This window comes from Taudactylus pleione, unplaced genomic scaffold (assembly GCF_031769625.1).
Source record: "Taudactylus pleione unplaced genomic scaffold, aTauple2 ptg000326l, whole genome shotgun sequence".
Taxonomy (NCBI): domain Eukaryota; kingdom Metazoa; phylum Chordata; class Amphibia; order Anura; family Myobatrachidae; genus Taudactylus; species Taudactylus pleione.
The window spans coordinates 3,420,283-3,448,090 of record NW_028284727.1 but is presented as its reverse complement, the minus strand read 5'-3'; the positions used below and the strand labels follow the sequence as shown (position 1 = coordinate 3,448,090).

Sequence of the window (27,808 nt, the reverse complement as noted above, 5' to 3'; positions counted from 1 at the left end):
ACACTGCTTTAAATTTTATGAATTCAAAACGCATTTGCATTTATTTTGTTTTTGGTTAAAAAAGTTGCCTAAAAAGTAATATGAAAGGTGTTTTCCACATTTGTTCAATTCCACCCACCCGTTACCCATGGCACAAATAGGCTTCCACCATTACCTGAAGCTTAGAGTCAACGGGAAGATTTAGGCCATGCTCTCCATCTTCCCAGAATAGGGAAGCTCTATTCAGCGCTACTAAAAAGAACTGGGTAGATTTTGTACAGAATTCGGTTTATGTATTATGTGAATGCAATGCACATTGGCTCACAACACCTTTATTACGGCAGAGGTTCCCAAAGTCTGCCATTACAGTCCAGGTTTTAAGGGTATCAATGCTTAACCCCAGATGGTTAAATCCAATTGACTGAGCGTGGTACTAATTAAGACACCTGTGCTCAAGCATGGATATCCTTAAAACCTGGACTGTAATGGCCAGAGTTTGGGAGCCTCTGTATTATGGAAAATTTAAATTTGCTACATGAGAAGGGGCAGGGATAAATTAATTAAGATTAACCAGTTGGGGTGATTGATGCTCTTATATTTATCAGCTTATTATTTTTTAAAATTATGACATGTTTTGGATCAAAAATGCGCTATTCTATACAAGTCTTTGGCATACAGCGGGAAAAAAGTACCAACATCATGTCTCCAAGCCAAATATGGTTCATAAGAGCAAAATTAAAAACAATGATGTTACCATAACATTAATTTTTGATTTGAGATAAAGGAGAAGAGAAAGTGAAGAATAAAACAAGAATAATGATAGCAAAAATACAGGAAAAAGGAGACATTAAATAGAGAAAGAAGAGAATACCAGCAACTCAAGGAACACCCTCACTTTATGGAGAAGTCAGAGAATGATTGAGTTAAAGAAATTCATTTTTTTAAAAAGCACACGCAATATAAAGTGAGCTGTAAAGTATTACTAAATACATCAGGTGCATAAAAGAATAGAACATCGAAACACACTGCATATACCTGTTTTGTAAACCTCTCTCATATCAGGACATCTAACAATTTGGTGAAAATGAATATTCTGTTTTTCTGCAAATGCAAATCTGGAGATTATTTCACTTATGGTGCATACACATGGGACGATCCACAACGATAGAGATATCATTGTACAATCTTCCGGGGGTGCTGGATGATCGTTATCGAACATGCAGCACACCATGAACCCACCAACGATGGCCAACTTGGCCTGCATGCACAGGCGATGGACGATATCGTTATCGTTCATATCGTCCATTTTAATCGTACCATGTGTGTGCACCATTACATTTAACTTAAAGATACTTAAATATTCCTACAATTTATGATTCAAGTGTTGCAACCTATGACTCAACAAATTGTGCTCTGCATAACATGGTCAACAACTTTGTGTAGGTGAGCTTGTAGCTGCCTAGATGAGTTACAGGCGTAGAGTGTTATCTCATTGTATATACAGAATTATTCAACACACACATATCTTGAAATAACAGGATTCCTTCTATAATATAGTATTAGGTTGTGAAGAATTTGAATATGTTTTTACAGTTTTGCTTAGAAAGACATTAAGAAATCAAAGCCAGATGTTGTTTCTCCATAGCATGGCAAAACAGGTATAATCAATATATAATATTAGTTGTCCAGGTATAATCACAGTAAGAAGCATAAGATTCCAGATTCCCACATATTGCAGTAATCAGAATTTTTTCCTCAGGGGGAATGTACTAAGCTGCAGTCGCTGGGACCTGGGCTCTGATGATGAGAGCCTGTCCCGGCAATCAGTAAGAAGTAAAATGATAACTAATGTCATCCACTTTCTGGAGCTTGGTACATTTCATATTTTAGCAGCCTCCATAGAAATCAATGGGAGCTGCTGTTGCAAACTAAATTAAGTGACTGCAAGAGATATTTCTGATATCTGGTCCCATCACCCCTTTGTACATTTGGGGATAAATAATTTTTGTAGATATCCTTTGAAAATGGGAGATTTTAAACAAATAAGTGTTGATAAATATGCTCCTAAATATTAAAGGCCTGATTCAGGGTTAGGAGCATATAAAAAAGGAGCATTGGCAGTGGTGTCCTTCCCCCGTGGAGACACCCGGTGCAGATAAAATTGTAGTGCGCCAGTAAATAGGGGACGCGACCTCGCAGATAGGGGGCAAGACCTCGCAGCCTGAAACCCTGTCTTAGTCACTCAGGGGGTCCTGGAGATGCTGACTGCCCCAGGGGACCAGTCTGTGTGCAGTGCCAGCTCCCTCACTGTCTCAGGAGTCGAGTGCTGCATGTAATGTTACAGTGCAGCACCCGGCTCCTGTCACTGAGTCAGCACTTTGGTGTCACCCTTAGCTCAATTCCAAATATCAGTGTAAAAACAAATTGCCCAGTACTTGTTTGCTACATGTCAGTCAGTATTTTCCCTGCATAAAAATATATTTGTACCCCCTGCACTGCAGTATGGTTTGTACCAGGAGCCATTGCTCCTTTCTTTGCTCCGAATGCCCAAATTGTATGAAATGAATATAACCCTTCTATTTTAGTATCCCAGCACTGTTTGGCTGCTAAAAATCAGAATTGTTTGTCTTAGAATCGACGAGTGAATTTCCTACTAATTTTAATGATCAGTCTAAACCTGTGCACTATAGACATTAGTAAATCAATAAATTCAATGTGCCTGCCATGTTCTCCTGGGTTGGGTATGGGATCTCAGTGGTCAGAATCCCGATGCCGGCATCTCAACAGGGCCACAATCCCGACAGAAGAAGGTAAGTATACTCTCCTTCCCCTTCCCCTAACCCTCCCTCCCCGCAGCCTAAACCTAACCCTCTTCCCTAGTGCCTAAACCAAACCTTCCCCACCCCACAGCATAAACATAACTCTCCCCCTAGTGTCTAACCGTAACCCACCCCCTAGTGCCTAAACCGAACCTTCCCCTCCCCACAGCCTAAACCTAACCCTCTCCCCTAGTGCCTAACCGTAACCCGCCACCTAGTGCCTAAACCTTAACCCCAATACTTGCTGTCGAGATGCCGGTTCTGGGATTCTGCCAGGTTTCCGATGCATTCTGAGCACCAGCATCCTGACAGCTGGAATATTAACTACATCTCGATTTTCTTTATATAACTAGCTGCACTTGCAATCCTAGTTATCTACTTCCTTCCATAGTTTACTGCCATCAATAAACAGTATTTTCTTTCACACAGTCCTCCATTATTGTGTTACTTCAATTGAATTGGTAAACATTTTAAACAATTTGTATCCAAGCTTTGTTATACAATGTAATGTTTTCATTAATTTCCTTCCATGTGCCAGGAACAGTGTTTTACATGTTTCTCCATCCTTAGAGTATTCTTGTTCTAATTAACTCCAAATCTGCCTGTTGTCTTATATTCTTTAGCAGTAAGCAGTCAGCACTGCCAAACAATAAAATGAAAAGGGGAACCTTGAATGGCATTGTACATGTTATTGCCTACCCACATGAATGTATCAATTACTTGTAATAAAATGTTCTTGCTTTTTTTTTTTTTTAATTCAGAATGATTCTAGTTCATGAACCACGGGATCCTCTTTCATTCTGATTGGGGGTCTACTTGGTTGGTCTATTTGAAGTTGTGCAAATCTGTGCTGCAATACAAAGTTGTCATCTGCATTTGGTTTGTTGATACAATGCTGAGTAATAAATCCTTAAGGCTAGATTGCTAACCTGCTTTCAAAAGAGGAAAGCTTCCCTTTACCATCTGGAATTTGCTCAAATGCACAGAACAGAAATATCAGGCAGTAGCTAAGAACAGTAGCTCACACACCAAGATTTACAGCAGTGAAAGGTTGCTATTTAGATCGTATCTGTCCCACCGGTCTGCTCTAAGATATACCCTTTACCCATTAGTCATCAGCTTTCTGTTTTGGGAAAAAGAGGTTTTAGACTTGATATCTCAGGAATGTTTCTGTGTTTTATCTACATAGACCACTGCAGATTGTCTAAGACATGAAATTCACATGCCTTAATCCATGTGACCTATGAAAAACACTTATTTCCTCTTTGATGCTTTATAGCTGCATATCATATTTGACCAATGGCCAAAGCAGAATAAAGTCATACTGTAATTAAATTATAGAAATCTAATGGACGGGAGAAAGATATGAGTAAAAATAATACACTATTATGTTTAAGTTAAAGCTGCCACTGGTTTTGCCTTTTAAATGATTACCACTTTAAATAATTAAGTAGACTTACCAAACATTCACCGATGCCTGCAAGTAACAGGCTATTGCATTTCCCCCATAGTGTAGATTTTGGATTGGTTATTCACAGATGGTCATCAATATTTTAAATCAAAATAAGCATTTATATATTTTTTCCTTTATTTTTATTGTATTAAGGGGCAAAATCTATCCATGCAAGGGACCAATAAAATGTTCTATAGATCACTAGAGAGGTTTGTACAGTAATATTCTACAAATGACTACCACTTTCTTTTGTGGTATGCATCTGTGGGGCTCAAGGATGTACAAGGTACAAACATATAGGGGCTTATGTAATGGGTTGCGTATTGCAGCTGCAGCGGGAACTCCTGCGAGTCTTCCCGTATTTTTAAAGCGGCAATCACTTAAAATGCAAAACCAAGCTGGTTTTACCTTTAAAATGATTGCTGGTTTAAAAATACGGGAAGAGTCACAGAAGTTCCCGCAGCGGCTGCAAGTCGCAGCCTATTACATAACCCCCATAGGGTGATAGGCTTAATTCTCATAATAAAAGGGTTTTTTTTAATCCTCAGAAATAATAAATGCTCTAAATGTATTTTTCATAGCGGCAAGACAATTATTCTAATAAGCAATACACTTTTCAGAAAACATACATTACTTCATTGTGAAGTGTGTCTGTTTCAAAGTCTGATGCAGTTTAAATGTTACACTTGCATACAGTACTCCAGTTTCCACGAGAATAGGCCATAACACTTCTACTACTACAGATACAGAAGAGGTCAGATTTGGAATGATCACAGCTGCTAGCCTTGGAATTCACCACTCAATGGTCATTTATAATGAATATTAATGAATGGCAGATGACAGATGTTTATATCCTATTATTTGCCAGGCATTGCTAAACAAAAAGCATTGCACATTCATATTAACTCATTTTCACTTATAACTAGTGCTGGTTTTTAACCTACAGTTTAAACAATTTAAGACCCATGATTACTGATTTGTGCATAGAGAAAACATAAATTTTGCTATATGTCTGCCTGCCCATCCTTTGTTTTGTCTGTCTACTCTAGACAGTTTGCATCATCATCATCATCATCATCATCATCATCATCATCATCATCATCATCATCATCACCACCACCACCCAGATTTGGCATTTTATATTATATCCACATGAATCCATTCCTCCTACCAAATTTATAACCATAGTGTCCATTTGGTTTCCTCCCACCAAATGTATACATATAAATGCATGTGTTACACAGGCTACAGGCTAAAAGCGGACAGACTTTCAAACCCAAATCACATCAAACATAGGTTTGATAGTGGCCAGCAGAGACGGCCATGGGCATAAACTGTATAGGTAAATGCCTAGGGCACTATTGCTCTAAGGGGAGCCCTACAAAGGGCCTCCAGCAAACAAATCTTGCCTGGAGCACAAAATTGGTTAGGAAGGGCTATGGAGTCCAGCAAATTAATATATTACACCTTAGAGTTTTTTCATCTGTTTTAAGCTTGTGCAGCAAGTTCAGTGGATATGTGGAAACTTTGTTTGATGATGCCCTTGATCTGATCTGTCCAAAGTTTAGGACTGGAATATGAATCTGAAAGCATAAGTGCTACAAGACACTCCAGTGTAGTGAAACTCCACTGCCAAAGGAGCATTGAGTAAGCAAATGGGGAGCTGTAAAATTGTGGGAGATCAAACAAGCCTGTTTGCCTGCTTTGACATCCAGACAGTAAGTGCTGGGAATATAGTGGATGTCAGGGGTGTACCCAGAATTTTGACGGCACAGTGCAATATTTTGTAGGGGTCCCTTACTAATGCTTCTAGAGAGACACCTCTCTCCCCAGTGGTTGTTAATTTCTGCCCCATAATACAGTATTTCCCTAGTTCATTTTATGCACCCTACAGTTATAGTGTCCTAGTTCATTTTATGAACCATAGTAGTTCCCTAGTTCATTTTATGCTCCATAGAAGTGCCTTAGTTCATATTATACCCACAGTACCACAAGTTCATATTGTGCCACATTGTATTCTCCCAGTTCACAATATGCAACATTGTAGAGCTGCCAGTACACATTATGCCAAACAGTGCCCCCAGTTCCCATTATGCCAAACAGTGGGTGAGGGCCAACCATCTCTTATCTGAGGGGGATACCTCCTAATGCAGGACATTAGAAACTGTTTCTGTGTAGTATACTATTTACTCAGCCATAATTATTAATGCTGTCATTCACAGTCAATCAGATCAACTGTCACAGAGGGCCTGATTCAGAGTTGTACACTCATGCCAGTAAAGCTATGACCCGGTACACAGCTGCTGTGCGAAAATTTGCAAATGTCACAGACGCAGAGGATTGTATTGAGATTCTCCACCTGCAGCTTTGCAAAACCAGGCATCTGCATACAAAGACGCAGCATTAGTTGCTGATCATTCAATTATCGCAGGTCTGAGTCATCATATGGCTACTCAGTCAGAATGGCCACAGGAACTGAGTTGTAGGAGTCCCTTCACTGTATACGGAACCACAGATGCAGGCTGTGACATGCCCCAAGAATGGTTGTGACACACCTGTGTTCTCTACTGCCACTCCCTGTTACCTCCCACAAATACTCCATGACTGTCAATCACACTGGAATAAAGAGTTGCTGTGCGCGACTACGGTAATGCACCTTGACGCATGAGGAGTGTGACTTAGATGCATGGACAGGTTACCTATAATCGTTCAACTGCTTAAATATCGGCATTACGTCCATCCCTGAATCAGGCCCAAAGTTCCTTTTGTGGTGTGTGCCTTTAAAGCATTGGGCGTGACATACTGTATAACTTGGCCGGCACTGAGGGATCTGTGCTGAGATGAGTGCTTTTCTAAGTATTCACTATTTCAAACAAAATTAAATTTGTCCAAGAAAGTAACAATAAGTATATCTAGTGCTTGGGCCGGAGACCAAAGAAAAAGAGTTTAGAATTGGCCTACTCTTTGGGAATGTCTGCTTTTTCTTGCTTGGAAAAGTACTTATGTAATAGGGATTATATACAAGGATAAGAATACTTTCTAAAACGTGAATAAGCCCAGAAAAGAACGGTTATAATTTGTAAAGACACACAAAAGTCACTTGTGGTGCATTACTGCAGTAGAGGGGGCATTATTGAATAGCATGGTGTTACAGTCATTGTCTTCTTGCTCCTATTTTATACTAAGAGTTTAGTCAAGTTTTCTAATTGGATGGATTATGAGCATCATTTGATTAAACATAGATACACAATCATGATTACTTATACTAAAGTGTTATTTAAATTAAAAAGCAAAAACACAAACCCCCCAGTATTTTTAACAGTATGTAATCAGCATCCAGGCGCACACAATGACGGCGCTAAGAATCCGGGCGCCAAAATCCCGACAGGAGTCAGAATCCCGGCTTCACAATCCAGCGGCTGCAATCCCAACAGTGAGTATTAGGGTTAGATTTAGGGTTAAAGGCTAGGCACTAGGGGGAGGGTTAGGTTGTGGTGGGAGGTTAGGCTGTGGGAGGGGAGGGTTAAGGTTAAGCTGCGGAAATGGTGGGTTAGGGGTAGAGATTTCCATCCTTCAGGATTCCGGCGCCGAGATTCTGACCACTGGCATTGATTGCGCTAGGATCGCGTACCCAAGCCTTTTAAACAGGCATATATACTTGTCATGGACCTCTGTGACCCCTAAAACAGTATCCCATTTACAATATTAAATTCCATTATCATGGTTAGTATTAGTATACCATGGTACCCACTATCCAGTATGTACCCAAAATTTTAAAATTCAGAATGTTGACATGGACGTTACGCTAACAGTCATAATGTCATCATTCACATTGTTGAATGTTGACTGGGTTGGATCTGGTATATTTAGGGGTACATTTATTTTCATTTGTACTGTGGCAATAAGGATTCTATTTCCGTTGGAATGTATTGATCTAAATTGCCAGGACACGGGCTCCGATAAAAACCAATCCCGGCGATTAGTAAGAAGTAAAATGATTCCATATGACGTTAAAAGATGTCATTAGCGCTCACATGCAAGATCCGGAAAGCTACACTTTGCTGATCTTGTAACATACTGTCCTCATAGAAAAGTATGGACATGGCTTCTGCAAGGGCTGCTGGCCGAAAAGCAGGAAACATCTCTGATATAGCATTTCTATCTATTATGTTGTTGGGATACTTAAATCTGCTCATGAATATGCGGAAACAGCAGAATTACTTAGTAAATGGCCCCTTAGTGTAGAAGATGACATTAAGTAGAGCTGCACCATTAGAGAAGAGCTGGCTAGAGAACAATGGGCCTGATTCATTATGGATCGCTATAGCGATCGCAGCTGCGATTACGCAGCTAGTCCTGCTGTGAAAATATGCTAATGACTGCGACTACTCACCCGGCATAGAGATGCCCAAAACCGCTTTCACTCATCCGTAAGACCTTGCAATCCTGCGTATATATCACAAGGCCAGCTCTTTAATGTATTTGTTTTGTTACTTCCTTTTATTCCAATTAATTGTACACCATGTGTTTATAGGAAGCAAATGCAGCTTTGTTCTTTAATATTAAATTGCTGAATATTTGTAGCCTGTAGTTGTTCTGAACTTCAAAACAAATAAGACTCAGAGTCACTGTTTAAAATTATTCTGTTGTATGTAGTCTACTGTATATTACTTGTACTAAGTATATATACATTTTCTTTTAAAGGGTAAAGTATTTGGCTAGGTTAAAGTGCACCGCTCACGTAAAACAGTAATGGAAGTCATTTGTGAGCTGATCCAATAAACAGGGGATTGCAGCCTATTAAATAGCTAAAAACAGCACTGATTCCTTTCATGATCAAATAATTATGAAGCACTGGTGAAATCATAGCCTGCAATCTCATGAATGTTACATGAACAAAATGGCTGACTCCACTGGAGGTTATTGGCAAAGTGCAAAACATATGCTGCTCGATGCAAACTCCACTTTGGATGAGCCCTGCACCTCAGTTTGTATCCAGGGCAGTAAAGAGTGGTGTGTGCCATCACATAGGGCACAAAACCTTGAGGGTGGCACCGTCATTGCCCCACGGCACCTGTATGTGGCTTACATGGTGCCTGGAATAGCACACTACAGCCGGTAGCGCTACTGCAGAGATGCCTGGAGTGTCCTAGGGACGCTCCACGCTTACACTAGTTCCTAGAACCGAAAGCCCCTCCACATAGGCAGGAAGTCATGAGGTTACAGGTTGAAGAGGCGGGGCCAGCACAGGGTGCACCACCACCCTGTAAAATGAATACACGATACAGATACTACTGTATGAACAAACAGCTACAAGTCATTTCCTTATCTGTATCTGTATCTGATATCTGTAATCTGTAACGCCTTTTCACTCCTTTTTACATAATATGGTTTTCTAAAGCTCCCCTTAGCAAGTAAGTACAAAGGGTTAAAGATGAATTGGACACATATGGGTCCAAAAAAAACACAAAAAGTCACAAGTAGAAAGATGTACGAGGGTGAGTCAAAAATTATCTTCACTCCAGTTATATTAAAACTTCTGTTGGCCGCATCTTATCTACGCCTTCCATACTAGGTCGCTGTCTCCCCAGTCACTGCTGTGCAGGTTTGAACATGTTATGTCACTTCATTTGTGACTGCAGTGCAAGAAAAAATGGCTGCCCCACTTGTGATTTGCAGGAAAGAAGAGCAGCGTGCAGTGATTAATTTTTTGTGGTCTGAGGGTGTCTGGTGCCAATGCTTATTGAAGACCTTGTGCACAGTATGAAGAAGTGTGTATGAATGGATAGAGAATTCAAAGAATGTTGCACAAGTGTCAGCCATGAAGAAGGAGAACATTGACCGTGCATGTGCACTGATTTTGTTGGATAGACGAGTGACAGTGGATTATGTTGCAAATAATATGCAAATCAGCCATGGCTCTGCTTATTCAATAATCCACAACAGACTTGGGTTTCGAAAGGTTTGTGTGAGATGGGTACAGAACCAATTCACATAAGAGCACAAATAGAAGCGTTTGGACATCTGCAAACAAATTTGGACTTAAACGCTAAGGAAGATGAAAGTTTCTTAAAAAGAATCATAACTGGTGACAAGATATGGATTCATTACTACGAGCCTTAGAGTAAACGGCAGAGTATGGAATGGAAGCAACCTCAATCTCCGACCAAGAAAAAGTTCAAAAGTCAACTATCAGTTGGAAAATTGATGCTTACAGTTTTATGGGATTCTCAGTATTGGAACATTATCAGGAAAAAGGTTCAACAATCAACAGCGCTTGTTACTGTGATATGCTCCCTTAAGAGCTGAAGCCTAAAATTCAAACAAAACGCAGAGAACTGCTATCCAAGGGTGTTGTGTTGTTGCATGACAATGCACGTCCACACACCGCTGTTCATGCTGTCGACACTCTCCAAAAACGTTGTTTTGAAGTGTAAAAGCATCCTCCCTATAGTCCTGATCTTGCCCCATCAGAATATCATCTGTTTGGTCCCCTGAAAGAAGCCCTGAGGATGAAGATTCACATCTGATGAAGAGTTGAAGACAGAGGTGCATTTGTGGCTCGCAGCTCAGCCTAAAACAGTTTTTAATGAGGGAATACAAAAGCTTGTTGACAGATGGATAAAAAGGGAATTGAAAAGCAGGAAAAAAATAATGTATTTGTCTTTTCTGAAAGTTGATTAAAATAAATTCTACAGCCAGAGTGTGGATAATTTTTGATTAACCCTCACCCATATGTCTAATTGTATACATTTCATTGCAATTTCAGAGGGCCATGTGCCCGGGGGCAGGGTGCCATGTGCCCCACGGGCCACAGCATCATGCAGGCCGCAGGCCGGTGCAGTCTGTGTCACGGCTTCGGCAGCTGTGTGTTTGTTTAGATCAGCAGCCAATGAGAGTCTGACCAAATGGTGGTGCGCTAATAAGAAATGGTTAAATACACTAAAATAGGATTGACAGGGCAGAATTTAAACCAGGACGCCAATTTTTGCTCAATATATTTTATATCAATAACGATTTTCAAATGACAATATACATATATCAAACACACATAAAAAATATGTATAAAATATAGACCACAATTCGGATCCTCATATATCTATACAGCAGTCGGAGTGTGCAAGCGGCTGAAGAGAGGCGGTCACAGGTTGATGTTACTGGAGCCTTTATATACCTTCAAACCGGAGCCTTCTAACTATGCATGCGGGCTGATTGGAATTGTTCACACCAAAAGTTCTTTATTATAAAGGACCATCATTGTGATTATCCAGTTTTTATTAAAACTGAAGAAAATTGGTCCGTGGGACCATTAAAAGGACTTCCTTATATTTACAAGTCTGGTGAGAGTCAAGTGTTTTTAAAATACTAATACTTAACTGTGGCACTATGGACTAAATATTAGGTCCTAGTATAGATATATGAGGATCCGAATTGTGGTCTATATTTTATACATATTTTTTATGTGTGTTTGATATATGTATATTGTCATTTGAAAATCGTTATTGATATAAAATATATTGAGCAAAAATTGGCGTCCTGGTTTAAATTCTGCCCTGTCAATCCTATTTTAGTGTGTTTAACCATTTCTTATTAGCGCACCACCATTTGGTCATTTTCTGTGGCTATTGCAGATTTTCTTGGGAAAATTAGTTTTTTAGTAGGTATACACAACCTACTGGTGTGTGCTGCTGTATGGTGATATAGTAGGATTGTTTTTGATTAGCGCCCAGCTTTTTTGGTGTGTTGGGGTGGCCAATGAGAGTCTGTCAGACTCTCATTAGCTGCTGCTGCGCCCACTGCAGGAGCCGCTCCATCTTCCGGCTCCTGCAGTGGGCAATGGGAGAGGCGTCATGACGTCATATGACGTCTCTCCCATAATGCAGAGCGGCCCGGCCTGGGATTACAGACGGAGGAGCAGATGGCGGCAGCGGAATCGGGGATTCAGGTGTTTTTTTTTATTTTGTTTTTTATATTACGTGTGTCTACTGGGGGGGGGTGTCTGGCACTACGGGGGGGCACTATAAAGGGGGGGACTACTACTACTGGGGGCACTACAAGGGGGGTGGGGGACTACAACTACTGGGGGCACTACAAGGGGGAGGGGACTACTACTACTGGGGACTACTACTACTGGGGGCACTATAAGGGGACTACTAATACTACTACTGGGGGCACTACAAGGGGGGTGGGGGACAACTACTACTGGGGACTACTACTACTGGGGACACTACAAGGGGGGGACTACTACTACTGGGGACACTACAAGGGGGGACTACTACTACTGGGGGCACTACAAGGGGGTTGGGGGACTACTACTACTGGGGACTACTACTACTGGGGACACTACAAGGGGGACTACTACTACTGGGGGCACTACAAGGGGGGCTACTACTACTGGGGGCACTACAAGGGGGGTGCTACTACTACTGGGGGCACTACAAAGGGGGGGACTACTACTAGGGGCACTACAAGGGGAGGGGACTACTACTAGGGTCACTGCATAGGGGGAAGGGGACTACTACTTGGGGCACTACATAGGGGGAGGGGACTACCACTGGGGGCACTGCATTGAGGGACCACTGCTAGGGGCTCTATGTATAGGGCAATACTGGGGGTACTGCATAGGGGGGAGACTACAACTGGGGCCACTATTTAAGGGGCATTGCATAAGGGTTACCACTATTGGGGGCATTGCATGGGGGGTGGACTGCTACCGGAGGCACTATATAAGGGGGTACCATTATTAGGGGCACTATATAAGGGGCTTACTACTGGGGGCACAAGGGGCACAGCACAGGGGGGACCACTACTGGGAGCACTATATAAGGGGCTTACTACTGGGGCACAAGGGGCACTGCATAGGGAGGATCACTACTGGGGGCACTACTGGAGGCCTGCATAAGGGTGTTCTCTCCTGTGGCACACGGGGGCACTGCATATGGGCACTATGACAGGGGGCTGCCCTAATCTTTATTTTTACTTTACATTAATCCCATATGTACATGTCTCCTCCATGGAACACTTGAGGGGGGGGGCGCCGTAGCACGCATATTCTTCGGACACCCTGGCTACACGCTACTCCTCTGCCAGGGCCGCCTGCATGCATTTGCCCCCCAGGCTAAAAGTTGCCAGCCAGCCCCTGCAGAGGGCGTACCTATGCAGTAACGGGGTGGCTTGTCAGATGCGGACATTTTACAGGCGTGCCACAGTCAGCAACTATGGCGTTTGCCACAGTTGCACTGATTTCAAATAGACATTCAAATAGACATTTTGCACTTCCATAGGGCGGGTGCAATGCCAGGGGCATCTTTATATGTATCCGATTGGCTGCAGCATTAGTATAAAGACGCAGTCGAATTGCACAAAAGACGTGGTCGCGGTTGCATTAGCGCACATCTCTGATTCAGGCCCATAGTGAAAATACACATCCAGTTCTGCACTAGTCACATGCATGCTAGGTTTACGTTAGACATACAGTACTGTACACAGTGGCGTAACTAGGGTATTTGGAGCCCAGGTCAAATTTGAAAAGGGAGCCCCCCCCGATGTGCGCGCGCCAAATGGGCGTGGTCACTTAAAAATGTGGCGTGTCAACATGACACACCCCTTTATTTTCACACTGAACATTCCTATCCATATGCACCTTAACCCCAGTAGTACCCCTTATACAGTACCCCCAGTATGCAGTTGTGGTCCCTCTTATGCAGGCCCATATTAGTGCCCCTTATACAGTATCCCCAGTAGTGGTCCCCCTTATACAGCCCCCAATTAATTCCCAGTACTCAGTACCCCCAGTAGTGGCCCCCCCCAAATGCAGTGCCCCATGTAGTGTTCCCCCTTATGCAGTGCCTCCAGTAGCAGTCCCCACAATGCAGTGCGCCCAGTAGCGGTATCCCCTTATGCAGTGCCCTTTATATAGTGCCCCCAGTAGTAGTCCCCCTCCCCATGCAGTGCCCTTTATATAGTGCCCCCAGTAGTAGTCCCCCCATGCAGTTTTCCCAGTAGTGGTCCCCTTATGCAGGCACCCAGTAGTGATCCCCCCTATCCAGTGCCCCCTGTAGTGGCCATTCCTATTATTGCCCCCAGTAGTGGTCCCCCCAGTGCAGTGCCTCTAGTAGTAGGCCCCTTTTATAATGCCCCCAGTGGTAGTTCCCCCCCCAAGTAGTAGTCCCCAGTAGAGGTTCCCCCTCCTGATTAAGTGCCCCCAGTAGTAGACCCCCCCCAGTAGAGGTCCTCCCAATAATTGTGCCCCCAGTAGTAGCCACCCCTTCCCCATTGTGCCCCCACCCACAGTAGAGGTCCCCCCAGTAGTAGCCACCCCCCTCCCCTGTTGTGCCCCCAGTAGTGCAGAAAGGTCTAAAAAATATATATATAAAAATATACTTACCTGAATCCACACTGCTGCTGCTCCTGTTTGCGACACCGCTCCCGCCGCCGCCGCCCGCCAGTCCTCCCGGCCTGGCGCGCTCAGCATTATGGGAGAGACGTCATGATGTCATGACATCTGTCCCATTACCCACTGCAGGAGCCGGACGGAAGCCCGGCTCTTGCAGTGGGTGCTGCAGCAGTCAATGAGAGTCTATCTGACTCTCATTGGCTGCTGTTTAACACACGCATCGCCGCCAGTGCTGGCAGCGATGCGTGCGTTATGCACAGCCTGAGCCTGCCTCCTAGCGCTATTGGGCAAGCACTCAGGGGGAGGGAATGGGCTCAGCTGTGCAGCACAGGACCGGTGCTGGAAGCCTAGCGCCGGTCCTGTGTAAATGTGTAGCGCTGACCGCACTCATTGTGGTCGGCGCTACACTGGCTAACTAGGGCGGGCGGGCCGGTACCGTGGCCGGCGGCGCCCCCCCCGCACCGCCGGTCCCACGGGGCCCAGGGCACACACCCCACTCGCCCTGCCCTAGTTACGCCACTGACTGTACATACATCCATATACACTTACACCCAAACAAGTCAGAAGTGCAAGAAAAGTTTGTTTACATTTGTTTTCATAGCTAACAATGCATTCGCTATTAGGTTTCATGTCAATAAAAATGCCTCCATAACACAGCAGGTATAATCTCTTTTCTTGTCTATAGAAGAATGCAGCAAAAAGTTCATACTAGAAAACCCCCCAAAAAATCGCTTAATATAGGCATGATCAATTACTAGCACGTGCTGGCTACCATTATCATCATCATTAATGGGCACCTCACCAGGCATACTGTACATACATGCCTACTCTCCCGGAACGTCCAAGAAGCTCCCGAAAATCATGTGGCGCTCCTAGCCACTCAGAAAAGCAGACAAGTCTCCGATCCGGCCAAAGACATCCTCGAGAGGGGGGCAAAGTAGTGATTTGTGCTAAATCGCGCTATCATGGCCCCGCCATCATCTTGGCAATACCGGTAATCTCAACATTGTGTAGAAGGGGCGGGGCCACGATGACGTGATCATGCTGCCACGCCCCCTGCACTGCCCCTTTAGCCAGTTAAGTAAGATTACTAATAGAGCTGTATTTCTACGGCTTAGTCCAGCCAAATTGTGTTAGTAGTCTTACCAACTCAGCCTCTGTATATTAGTAGTCTCAGTCCCAAACGGTTAATAAGCAAATCCAATTTGCAAAAAGACTGTCAGTCCAATATGTATTCATTCAAGCATGATTGGACTTTGTAAGTACCACATATGGTGCAATCAACGCTGTTTCAGACCATCCTGTATTAAACAGTGTATCTCTCCTCTTAATCCGGTGCCAGGGTCCCCACAATGCAGTCCAGAATGGAGGCTCAATAGGTCACAGCTCCACCACAGGTATCTTCCAAACAAGGCTGATATTGAAATAACTGGATGACTTCCGATTCCTATAACGCGTTTCCCTGCCTCTAATGTAGGAATCGTCGGCTTCCTCAGACAAGCGTGATGTGCTAGCATGCAGGAGCACGTCTTTTTATGTCCTCCCTGGTCCGTTCAACTACACTCACCTGCTGATCCTCCAGCTAAGACTTGCTGAGAAGCTTTTGTCCATAAACTGACATGAGTAGCTACTGGCATGTTTAGCAATCAGGTGCCACAGAGAAGACGGTTCCTGTAAAATTTGCCAGTTGTCACTAGTCTTCTTGATGCTGGAAGCTTCCTCTACACTCTTACAAAAGTAACACAGTCAGCAACCAGCGCTTGTGTCTCAAGGTCCATCCATGCACGGGTAGTGTAACTATGAGCTAACCTATTCCTTTCTGAAAGACCAAAACAACCACATACATATATACAATACTTGCAGGAATGGATTTCGAACTTAAAGTGTCCTGGAAAAAAAATCTGAAATTGGAGGCCAAATCAGGCTTGCCTATCCTCCCGATTTGGCCGGGAGCCTCACGATTTTCGGGTGCCACTCCCGGCCCCCCGGAAAGGCAGGCAAGCCTCCCGGCAGCCATCAACCCTCCCGACCTCCCCCAGAATAAACTAAAAAACCCCGGCGGGGCGGTGACGCGATTCGCGCTGAATCGCATCATCGTGGCCCCGCCCTCTGCTTCACAATGCCGAAAATAACGGCATTGTGAAGAAGGGGCTGGGCCATGATGACGCAATCATGCTGCTCCGCCCCCAATGTGACATCAATGGCCAGGCACGCCGGAAGGAGGGAACTGATTGTTGGCAAGTATGGGTCAAATACACTGTAGCTAGGCAAGACTAACAGTAGGAGGGGTTAGCACAGCACACCTTACCCATAACCCAGTGACTACCTTTCTGTTTCTCAAATGTTGACGCCAAATCCCAATCACAACTAGTATGAGGAACAGCTCAGAATGATTAATGACAGCGAGGGGCAAGTTTCGTTGTTTTGTAAATCCTTAACATAAAACACATTTGTTTTTCATCTTAACCGCTGTAAAAGCTTGTAATCACAGATTACAGAGTGGAGCTACCCTCGCTCCCTTACTGTTGTGTAGCAACCAAAATGTTCCTTGCCACATTAAGTAGGTCATCAATGTCCATCCCTCTAGAATGCCCATCGCCAGTCTATCTAAAATTCTTGCAAATCATAACGTGTTGAAGTGCCACTTGGTTGAATCTCTGCAATAACATTTATAGGTAAATTAGTGCACATTTATCAAGGCACTTGATAAAAAATAAAAACTACCATAAAAATGAATTGTTAAGAATCATTATTCTACTTGACGCACAAATTGGTTCATTAAAAGTAACAGTGGGAGATAAAGTTACAAAACTTTGTAACATGTTTTATAACACAAGGCCCTACTGTATTTATTAAGCAGCGAAAAATCCTGTTTTCAGCAAAAATGGGTGTTTTTAAGATTTATCCCAATATATAAAAGGCTACTTGCCGTGCTATCACCCTCAATGATTAGATTTACTGCATTTCTCCGGCAAACGCTTATATTTGCTGCCTATTTTTCAAGGACCATAGCTGTACATGTTCTGCTGCAATCTTCTTTTCATTATTGCCATTTCAGGATGGAGATAAATTAGGGGTGACTCAGAACAACAGAGCTGTAGTGGTAATGCATGGCGCAGAGTTCACTTTTATTTTGCTTAAATTTTAGGGGGATGAGGGGGTTGCTCTTGATTTCATTTTTTCTTTACAATTTTACATTAAAACACAAACACATGCTATGCTGAGCAGTGTTGGTTTTTACCTAGGAGCAGCAGGGCTGAAGCCCCCCAGTAAAATTCATAAACCCCCTTAAGTCTCCAGTGCGTGTACTGGCAAGCCTCACATTGGAAGCACTTTGTGTTAGTTGCACACCAGTCCCAGGGGGAGTTGTTTCCCTTGGTACTGCCAGTCCAGACTGCCATTAACAGAAAACACTTAAAATGTGAAGCCACTTTTGCTTCTATTTATATATCCAGGGTTACCTGGCTTATAGCAGCCGATGCAGTCCCTAGAAACCAGTTTTTGTGTGCATGCTCAGTTTTCTTCTTCCAATTCGTTTTTTTACATAGAAACATAGAATTTGATGGCAGATAAAAACCATATGGCCCATCTAGTCTGCCATTTAAGGGTGTCGCTATTAAGGCGCACATCCACTAGGCGATATTAATGAGCAACTGAACGATTATGATGTCGTTAATCGTGCAATCGCTCATTAATCATGCACAAATCGTGCACTATAATGTCGGAAATGACCAGCAATGCGCGCATCAATCATCGCCCGAACATGCCGGTCAATCTGCCGATAATGACAGATTGACCATGTTCAGGGATGAGGTAGATGCTACTTATGATTTATCTAGTTGTTTTGGGCAACATTGCCACTTCTAAAAACCTGCACTTTAGTAACTATGGGTATTTTTATCAAGCAGTGAAAAGCGTGGAGAAGTGGAGAAGTTGCCCATAGCAACCAATCAGCTCCTACCTATTACTTTATAGACTGTACTTGATAAATGCTACTTCAAAGCTGATTGGCTACTATGGGCAGCTTCTCCACTGGTTCACTTCTCCACTGCTTGATAAATAGACCCCTATACCCCTTAGTGTTTGGGGTTAGCGCACTTATATAGCACATTTTTTGCAATAGAACTCAAGGTGCTTAAGGGTGAGGGTTAATGTATTAGTGTTAGGGCATTAGGGGAGAGGGTATTAGAGAAAGGATCAAGGGTATGGGTTAGAGTATTAGGGGTAAATTTACTAAAATTCAAGCTTGGTTGAGATTGCAATCTTGGGTGAGTTTAGGCATATTTTTCAATCTCGCAAATTTACTAAAGACAAACTCGGGTGAGTTTGGGTGAGAGTTCTCTCTTCTCACTCTTAAAACTTGGATGAGATTGCAAAGTTGAAACAACTCAACATCGGCCAAACTCGAAAGTACTTTTCATGTAAAAGATGCAACTCGGGAATTTACCAAGAATCGAGATTACAATCTTGGGTGAGATTGTAGCAAACTCCCTGATAAATTAAAGTTTCAAACACTCCACCTCCTGAGCTGCGAGTTTGGCAGAAACATACACAGATCAGTGTGATTTGTGTATGTTTCTGCATGAATTCCGCCCTGATTCAGAGCGAGCGCTCGCAAATAGCGAGCGCCTCTGAATCAGGGCCTCTGTTTTTTGATGCATATGCGCCTAACTCAGCAAAAGTCTGGTAATATTTTGTGACACTTATGCTGCCATGAATCTATGTCCATGCACCAGTTGAGAATATATTGCAAAATATTTACAAAGATCTTCTATTTGAGTACTTGTAATTTTACTAGCGCAAGGACTCCCCCCAGTGGTGTTTTACAAGTTTGCACTGAAAAGATTACAGCTTTTATTTATTTTTTATTTAAAAGACATAGGGGCCTATTCATAGTACCTAAAATATCGAGGGAGGTAATTAGGTTTAGAACTCGCATGGAGTTCTACCTAATTACCGGAGGAATTCATCATTCCTCCTCCCTATAACTATCTTTTCCGAAAAGCTGTCATTTTTGCGATGACAGCTTTTCGGGAAATAGATGGTTTTCCCTGCCAGCTCTAACTTACCGCAGCTGGAATCCATGCTGCGCATGCGCTGTTACAATCGTAAACCCAGCGCATGCGCAGCACTACTTACAGCTGCGGAAAGTTTGTGTGCGCCCCCCCCAACCTCCCCTCCCCCCTCCGCTCACCTCCCCCCATCCCGCACTTACCTGCCCACTGCAGCGCCTCCGGCTCCGTCCTGCTAGTCGGTCATGTGGTCTCCCAGCAGCACACAGTGCAGTTTAGAAAAAAAATAAACATTTTTTTTTTCTAAACTTTATTGTGTTCTGCTGGTAGAGCACCATGTCAGCATTGCAGACGGAGCCAGAAGACGCACCAGAGCACCGGAGGAAAACTCCAGGGGACCTGCACAGCTGGAAGCAGGCAAGTCTGTCCTGCTATTCGCCACCTCACAGTGGCGGATAGCAGTGGCGGGCTGGGCCGGGGGGCAGGGTGCCATGTGACACAGACTGCACCGCATGTGTAGCGCTGACCGGACGGAGTTCGGTCAGTGCTACACAAGTGACAAACACACAGCTGCCGGCTCCGACAGCTGTGTGTTTGTTTTGATCAGCAGCCAATGAGAGTCTGTCAGCCTCTCATTAGCTGCTGCTGCGCCCACTGCAGGAGCCGCTCCATCTTCCGGCTCCCGCAGTGGGCAATGGGAGAGGCGTCATGACGTCATATGACATCTCTCCTATAATGCAGAGCGGCCCGGGAAGGACAGACGGAGGAGCGGATGGCGACGGCGGGAGCGGGGATTCAGGTAAGTGGGTTTTTTTGTTTGTTTTTTTTACTACGTGTGTCTACTGGGGAGGGAGACTGGCACTACAAGGGGAAGACCACTACTGGGGGCACCACAAGGGGGTAACCACTACTGGAAGCACTGCAAGGGGGGACTACTACTAATGGGGGCACTACAAGGGGGGGACTACTACTACTGGGGGCACTACAAGGGGGGACTACTGGGGGCACTACAAAGGGGGAACCACTACTGGGGACACTACAAGAGGGAGACCACTACTGGGGGTACTACAAGGGGGAGATCACTACTGGGGGCACTGCAGGGGGGGACTACTACTGGGGATTATAACTGGGGGCACTTCAAAGGGGGCACTACAACTGGGGGGACTACTACTGGGGGCACTACAAGGGGGGGGACTACTACTGGGGCACTACAAGGGGGGGACTACTACTACTAGGGGCACTACAAGGGGAGGGGACAACTACTAGGGCACTGCATAGGGGGGAGGGGACTACTACTAGGGGCACTACATAGGGGGGCACTGCATCGAGGGACCACTGCTGGGGGCTCTATAAAAAGGCCAATACTGGGGGTACTGCATAGGGAGGAGACTACAACTGGGGCCACTATTTAAGGGGCACTGCATAAGGGTTACCACTATTGGGGGCACTGCATGGGGTGTGGACTGCACTGGGGGCACTATATAAGGAGCACTGCATAGGGGGTACCACTACTGGGGGCACTATATAATTGGCTTACTACTGGGGGCACAGGGGGCACTGCACGGGGGGGACCACTACTGGGGGCACTGTATAAGGGGCACTGCATAGGGGGGATCACTACTGGGGGCACTACTGGAGGCCTGCATAAGGGGGTCCTCTCCTGGGGCACAGGAGGGCACTGCATATGGGCACCATGACAGGGCTGTCCCTAATCTTTATTTTTACTTTACATTAATCCCATATGGACCCGCCTCCTCCCTGGAACACTTGAGGGGGGGGGTGCCATAGCATGCACGTTGGCTACTCCTCTGCCAGGGCCGCCTGCATGCATTTGCCCCCCAGGCTAAAAGTTGCCAGCCAGCCCCTGGCGGATAGTACCTCCATCAAATTCGGAATTTGATGAATACCATAATTAACTTATCCCCATACTAATGTATGGGGAGTATGGAAATTAATGCAGGGGAGCTTAGCAAGGAGATATCAGTGATATCTCCTGTGCTAAGTGGCTTCATGAATACTAAAATAACGTTATTTAAGGAAAATGTCCTTAAAAACTTTATTTTAGTGTTGATGAATAGGCCCCATAGGTTTTAAGGATACTAATTTTCATGGTGATAAATATTGAACAGATACTTGCCCCATATTAGAAGACAATTGGAGAAACAGGAGAGAACATAGGTTGTCAATTTTACAGCCTATTTAATTTTTTCTAATGCTGGCACACAAACTGCAAACTTGCAACTGGTACAAGGCAACTTCACTTGTACATAATGCCCAAAACTGACGAGACAAACAGGAGGAGTCCCCAGTGGGCCCCACTGCCTGAGAGTCTCATCCCCTCCTGTAGGTGTCAGTAACTTGGTGGAGAAGGATCATGGATGAACTTGGGTGTTTAGTTTGAATCTATGGAAATTACAAAAAGGTTAGCCCTTCTGCTAATCAAAGTGGGTGGTCCTGACATACCCCTGCCCCCTCGTTTATAAAGAGCCCTCTGCATGTCCTCTTTAATGGTTGGCCAAGTGACTCTGTGACTGGCCACATTCCCTCTAGTGGCTATCCCACCCCTTAAGCTTGGGCTTCTACCACTGCATTCCCTGTTGGGCCCTTCATGACCCATTCCAACACTGGCTCTGCCCTATAATAATTTGATCACAGTTCATTAATATATTTACACACACTGGAACTTATTCAGAGTTACTTGCAAGTCAGTCACAGATGTGCCCGCATTGCAGAAAGAAATGCGCATCTTCATCTGTATATAAAGTTGGCCACACCTATGCAGACGCACTGCCCAAATCCATCTGCTTATGAAAATAGTTGTCATGGCCATTTCATGCATTTGCACCAGCCCTATACCTTGTGCAAGATATCAGTCTGATGACAGATCTCTGCATATGCTCACTCTGAATATTACACAATTCTGTTTACATTTGCAACATCTATCTGCAAACCTCTATCTGCAAAAGGGACTTGTGTGCAACTCAGACTATTTTCAAAATGTGCACAAAAACTCAATTTACATCAATAATTAGCCCACCCCCAAACTGAAAGGTACAGTACCAGCTCTTCAGCCCTTCAGACTTTTTGTTTTTAAAAGTTGACTGGCCAATTGACAGACTGATTTGGTAACTGTGCGGCCATGCATACACAATAACCAATTGGCCAACCGATATGTCTGGCTGGCATTGTTGTGGTATCATTGGTACACACAGACATTATATATGTGTATATATATATATATATATATATATATATGAGAAAGAGAGAGAGACAAAAAGAGACAGAGGGGGAGAGAGAGAGAGAGAGAGAGAGAGAGAGAGAGAGAGAGAGAGAGAGAGACGGAGAGAAAGGTATATATTCACAGATATATTTTGTTTTTGTCGGCTGTACAAACAATATATCATCCAGTGTGTGCCAAGCATGAGATCCTCATTTTCCATTTGGCTTTGCCAACTTCAGTCCCTATTATATTTTTCATATATCTGGCATCTTTAAGTTTGCTGTTATTACGAACATTGTTGTTTTATTAGTCTGTTACATTTTTTGTAAATTATCGGCTGTAAATGTATTTAATCCATATATGCATTTTATTGTACATTTAAATGCACTTATTTTGAAAAACAACTCTCATGACATATGTTGAATAGCCTTACATGTTTTTGTGATATTTTATTTATACATTGTCCTATTTGTAGTCGCTTTCAAAAACAGAATGTGAATTAAGTGTTAAAATACATTAGTGACTTTTGTCTTCGCTGTATGTTTGTGAACTCAGTGGTGGATGCTCACAAACTAGCAGCTAGATATTTGACCTTTTACTTCTAATTGGGAGCAGATTTCTCACCAAGATATAATTTAATGCAAACAATATGAAGACATTTAATATGTAGCAGGTCATAGAATACAGACTATGAGACAGGAATCTAATCTAGTCATTAATTAGTTTAACGTTTTAGAAAATAAGACCACTGAATAAGAACACTGAACCATTTTGTGCCAATATATATCTTTTTAGGACTGTCCAGAATATGATCAACCTAAGTATTTCAAAACATAGTTTTAACAAAATTGATTGGAGTTATATGGTTGTGCAACAGTGCTGCATGAGAACTAATATTTGCGTTGAATAATGCTAACATCTGTCACACAACTCCCATTGTTCACAGATGGGATTTTACAGTCTGCTTTTCTTTAACTTCTAACACGTGTGCTTTTTCATTTGAAGTTCTCAAAAGTGCATTAGAATATTGAGACGTTTTAAAAAGAAAAAAATTATATAATAATATTCACTAAGAGGTTAAATCAGTTAGTCACAAAAACTGACGCTGCTGGGCTAACACATCCAGAGTCATTCAGAGTCCTTAAATTCAGCTAAAGGGGACTGAGGGGCCTAGTCATCATTACTAAAATTTGTCTGGAGGTAATTAGGTTTAGAATTCGCATGGAGTTCTACCTAATTACCGGGGGAATTCATCATTCCTCCTCTCCATAACTATCTATTCCGAAAAGCTGTCATTTTTGCGATGACAGCTTTTCGGGAAATAGATACTTTTCCCTCTCTACTCTAACTTACCACAGCTGTAATCAGTGCTGTACATGAGCCGTTACATCAAAAAAAGCAGTGCATGCACAGCACTGCCTACAGCTGCGGTAATTCTGTGTACTTTATCTCTCTCCACGGCTTGATACATATCCACCTATGGATGATATTATATACCACAAAGGCAAAATACACTAAAATAAATGGTTATGTAATCTGAATAATTTATATCTTGGGGCCAAGTACACTCATATTTTTGCCCCAAACTCTTACGGTTGTTGCAGAGTTGGAACTGTTCCTAGAGAGGTAGCGCAACACCCCCTCACTGTCCATGTCCTGCCATGCTGCAAGCATGAACAAGTTCTCCTTCAAATTTTAATATTTCAGTAAGTGGGCAACTCTGAGATGGTGTTTTGCCACTGTGCAGAGGTGTGACATCCAGGGCAAATAAAAAAATGGTGGTCCTTGAAAACTGTTCTTTAAAACTCTGGCTAAATAGGCTAAAGTACTCAAACACACACTGGAAACACAAATTAGGAATGCAAGAGAGTTAGGCAAATATCAATATGACAAGGATGAAAACCCAAAACACACATACACAGATGGGGAATGAAAATTGAGGCCTGGGGAACCGCCTTGACCCCAGAAGCTTTAGGGACTTTGATAGCATGAAATACATTTTAGATGCTTTTGTAACACTTCTGTTACTAGCTGAGACTCAACTCATTGTATTTCACACATTGCACCCAGTTCATATTATATTACACACTCAAATGCACATTTCATACCACACAATGGTTTAATGAACTCTAATTATTTGAGTAAAATAAACTCTCCTTGGAAACTGTATGCATTTCCTTTAAAGAACTGCTGGAGCACTTTTGTTTATGTACAATTGTAACATACCATTAAATGATCTAATTCTAAGGTTATACAAAATAAATATTGTGGGTCTTCCCATGCCAACACATTTTGATGTGGCACAGCTTCTTTTTTAAGACCACTTTAAGTCCCAAGAACCTGTTTCCACATTCTGTAGAAAGTTGGAAAAAATATATAATTGCCTTCCCTTTTGTCTTTTGTTGTTTACAAAATTATAATACTATACTACAGTGTTTTTATGTATTTGTGGCTTTGTGTTGTGACTGTGTTTCATGGTAGTGTGGAGGGCTGAAAAGGTGTGATATTATGTACTGTATATGCCAAAAAATCTTCTGAAAAGGAAAAGTGGAAGTGTGTAGTCCATAGTGATCATTGCCAATCATATTGTAACTATAATTTCCTAGAATGCAATATATAGCTAGGACCTGATTGATGCTATGAGCAACACCAACACTTTTGGTTATTTAGATGTCTTATTAAATCTGCTCCAAGCCATGAAATATGCTTATATGCAAATCACAATAGCTTTTGTTTTCCTATTCTGTATAGGTGAGAGGAATAGTGGATTTACTAATTTCTTCTTTTTAAATTTTAGAGCAAAAGGCAAAGATGAAACAAAAAAGAACAAGAAGAGAATAAACAAAGGAGATGTACCGAGCAAAGAAAGACAGAAAAAACAGAACAAACTTCAGCGAGATGAAGGAAAGCAAAGAGAAGTCAGAACCTAGGAGATGGAAAATGTAGAAAATACAGCAAAACTCTTTCTTGTGCTCTTATCAGTCATGAGAGGCCTTGCACCTCTTTCACCGACTCCTGGTGCTGCTATATCAATCACATCCCCAGTTGACTATACCTCTTGATGGAATGGGCAGTTCTCATAAAGCAAGGGCCTCAAAAACATTCCAAGCTTCTCTCATCCTTTCTGTGGAGATACTGATAAAGGAGGCTAAAGAGAAACAGGGATATAAAAGAAAGCCAAAAAGCTGGAAAGTGCTGTGCAGATGCTTCATATTTGTATGCTTCTGTGCATCTGTAAAAGACAATTAAGACTTTATTCAATGTAACTGTTAATAGCAACATGTTCCACCATTTTGTAAAGTATTTTAAAGCAGTTTTTTTCCAGAAATATAGGCAAGTTATATGCTGAAGTCTACAGCGCCACTGTTTCTAATGCATCTCTGTGGTTATATTGTAACAAATGATATACTAGCGGTACAAGTTTCTGAGGAAATGGGCATGCCATAGCCGGTTACATAATGGTTACCTCATTCCACGCCCACTGTAGAATTGGAATTTTTCCAAAATATTTTTGACTTTGGTTTCAGTGTAGCTACAGTAGTTTGACCTGAGTATTCTCTGTTACGACGCTGCTTCACATAGACTGTAACAAATAATATTTAGTCAGTGTTGGAGGATAACATCACTTACATGTCTAATCGTAGGAACAAACTGCAACACTAATCTCAAAGCAAAGCTGCTCTTTTTTGTAAAATGGTTTATTTTAATTTATTAGCACTCACATATATGACTGTTGACTGATGCGTATTCCAGGTATAAGTGTGTCATTTTATCATTAGACTGTTTGCTCAGGCACAGCCAGTGGAAAAAAATGTGACTGAAATGATTCAATATCTAGCTTAAGTTTTTAGGTTCGCAATGGACTATCGTTGGTTATTACCTGGGCAATATGCCTATCCACCAGGCATATGCAAACAATGATAATGATGGCATAAGACCATATGTAGTAACTTTGGAATGTCTATAGCTGCTTCCATGGTCTGTGCAGGTGGGTAATATATTTACAGACTCAGATAGTAATCAATCCCCACTCTGGTTTGTTATGTATGATTGACTGCATGAGTGTATGTGACCAAGAGCAGGCTTTATAATGTTACAAAGGAATGACAAACGTCCAGAAATAACACTGGCCTTACCTAACATTCTTTTCCGTGGTGAAGAAATTAAAAGAAATATGATATGCTCATGCATTTTAGAGGAGCAGTTGGCAGTCATAAAAAAGCTTGTAGTGGTTATTTCTGTGCAACCTTGGAAAAAATCTTGAAGGAATTGTTATTGTAGAGTGCTAGAAATCTTGCTTAATGTATTGAACATCAGAATGGTTTCCAGACGGATGTGGTGTCCCAGACATAGTTACTTTTGTGCAGGGCGGCTTGTTCTCTGCCTTTGCTTTCATATTTACTGCTTTATATTTCATGCGTCTATCTGCATGTACAAAAAATATTTTACTGAACAAGACCTTTAATCCTTGTGCCGTTGGGAGGGTTCCCAATCATTGATGCGCTAGTTGCAGTACACCCCTCCATCAGCTCAGATGTTTGGCTGTAAAGGGGCAGAAGAGCTCAGCGATACAAAGGAAGAAGCAATATATCATGGAAGCATTGTGCATTATTCCCAGTCATGTTATCTTTTGGAAAGCTCATTTATATTTTACAATCTGCTTTTCGATCAGCATGGAGGATGAAGGGCACAATTTCAATAATGTGTATATCTATTGAAAGAAATTCCACTACAATAAATATATTTCTTGACAAGGTTGTGTTTTTAGTTGATAACATTTTTGTTACTGTTTTCCCATGCTGTCCTATTGCTCTTGACAAACCATAAACACCTTACACTGTTCATGACAGGATGTGTGTTATTTAGTAGTAGGCCCTGATATGGGAGCTGATGCAGAGGTGAACATGCGCCTGTTTGAGCAGTGTGTCC

General features: G+C 42.8%; 1 protein-coding gene across 1 annotated transcript in view; it reads left to right on the top strand.

Annotated features, from left to right (window-relative positions):
- RSPO3 (R-spondin 3) overlaps window positions 1-27,603 on the top strand; it is a 100,271-nt gene extending 72,668 nt beyond the window's left edge. The window contains exon 5 of the mRNA XM_088443061.1: window positions 25,677-27,603. Coding sequence (XP_088299187.1) covers window positions 25,677-25,809 — 133 coding nt within the window. The 3' untranslated portion in view covers window positions 25,810-27,603. The remainder of the gene's footprint in view (window positions 1-25,676) is intronic.
- The last annotated feature ends 205 nt before the right edge of the window (window positions 27,604-27,808 follow it).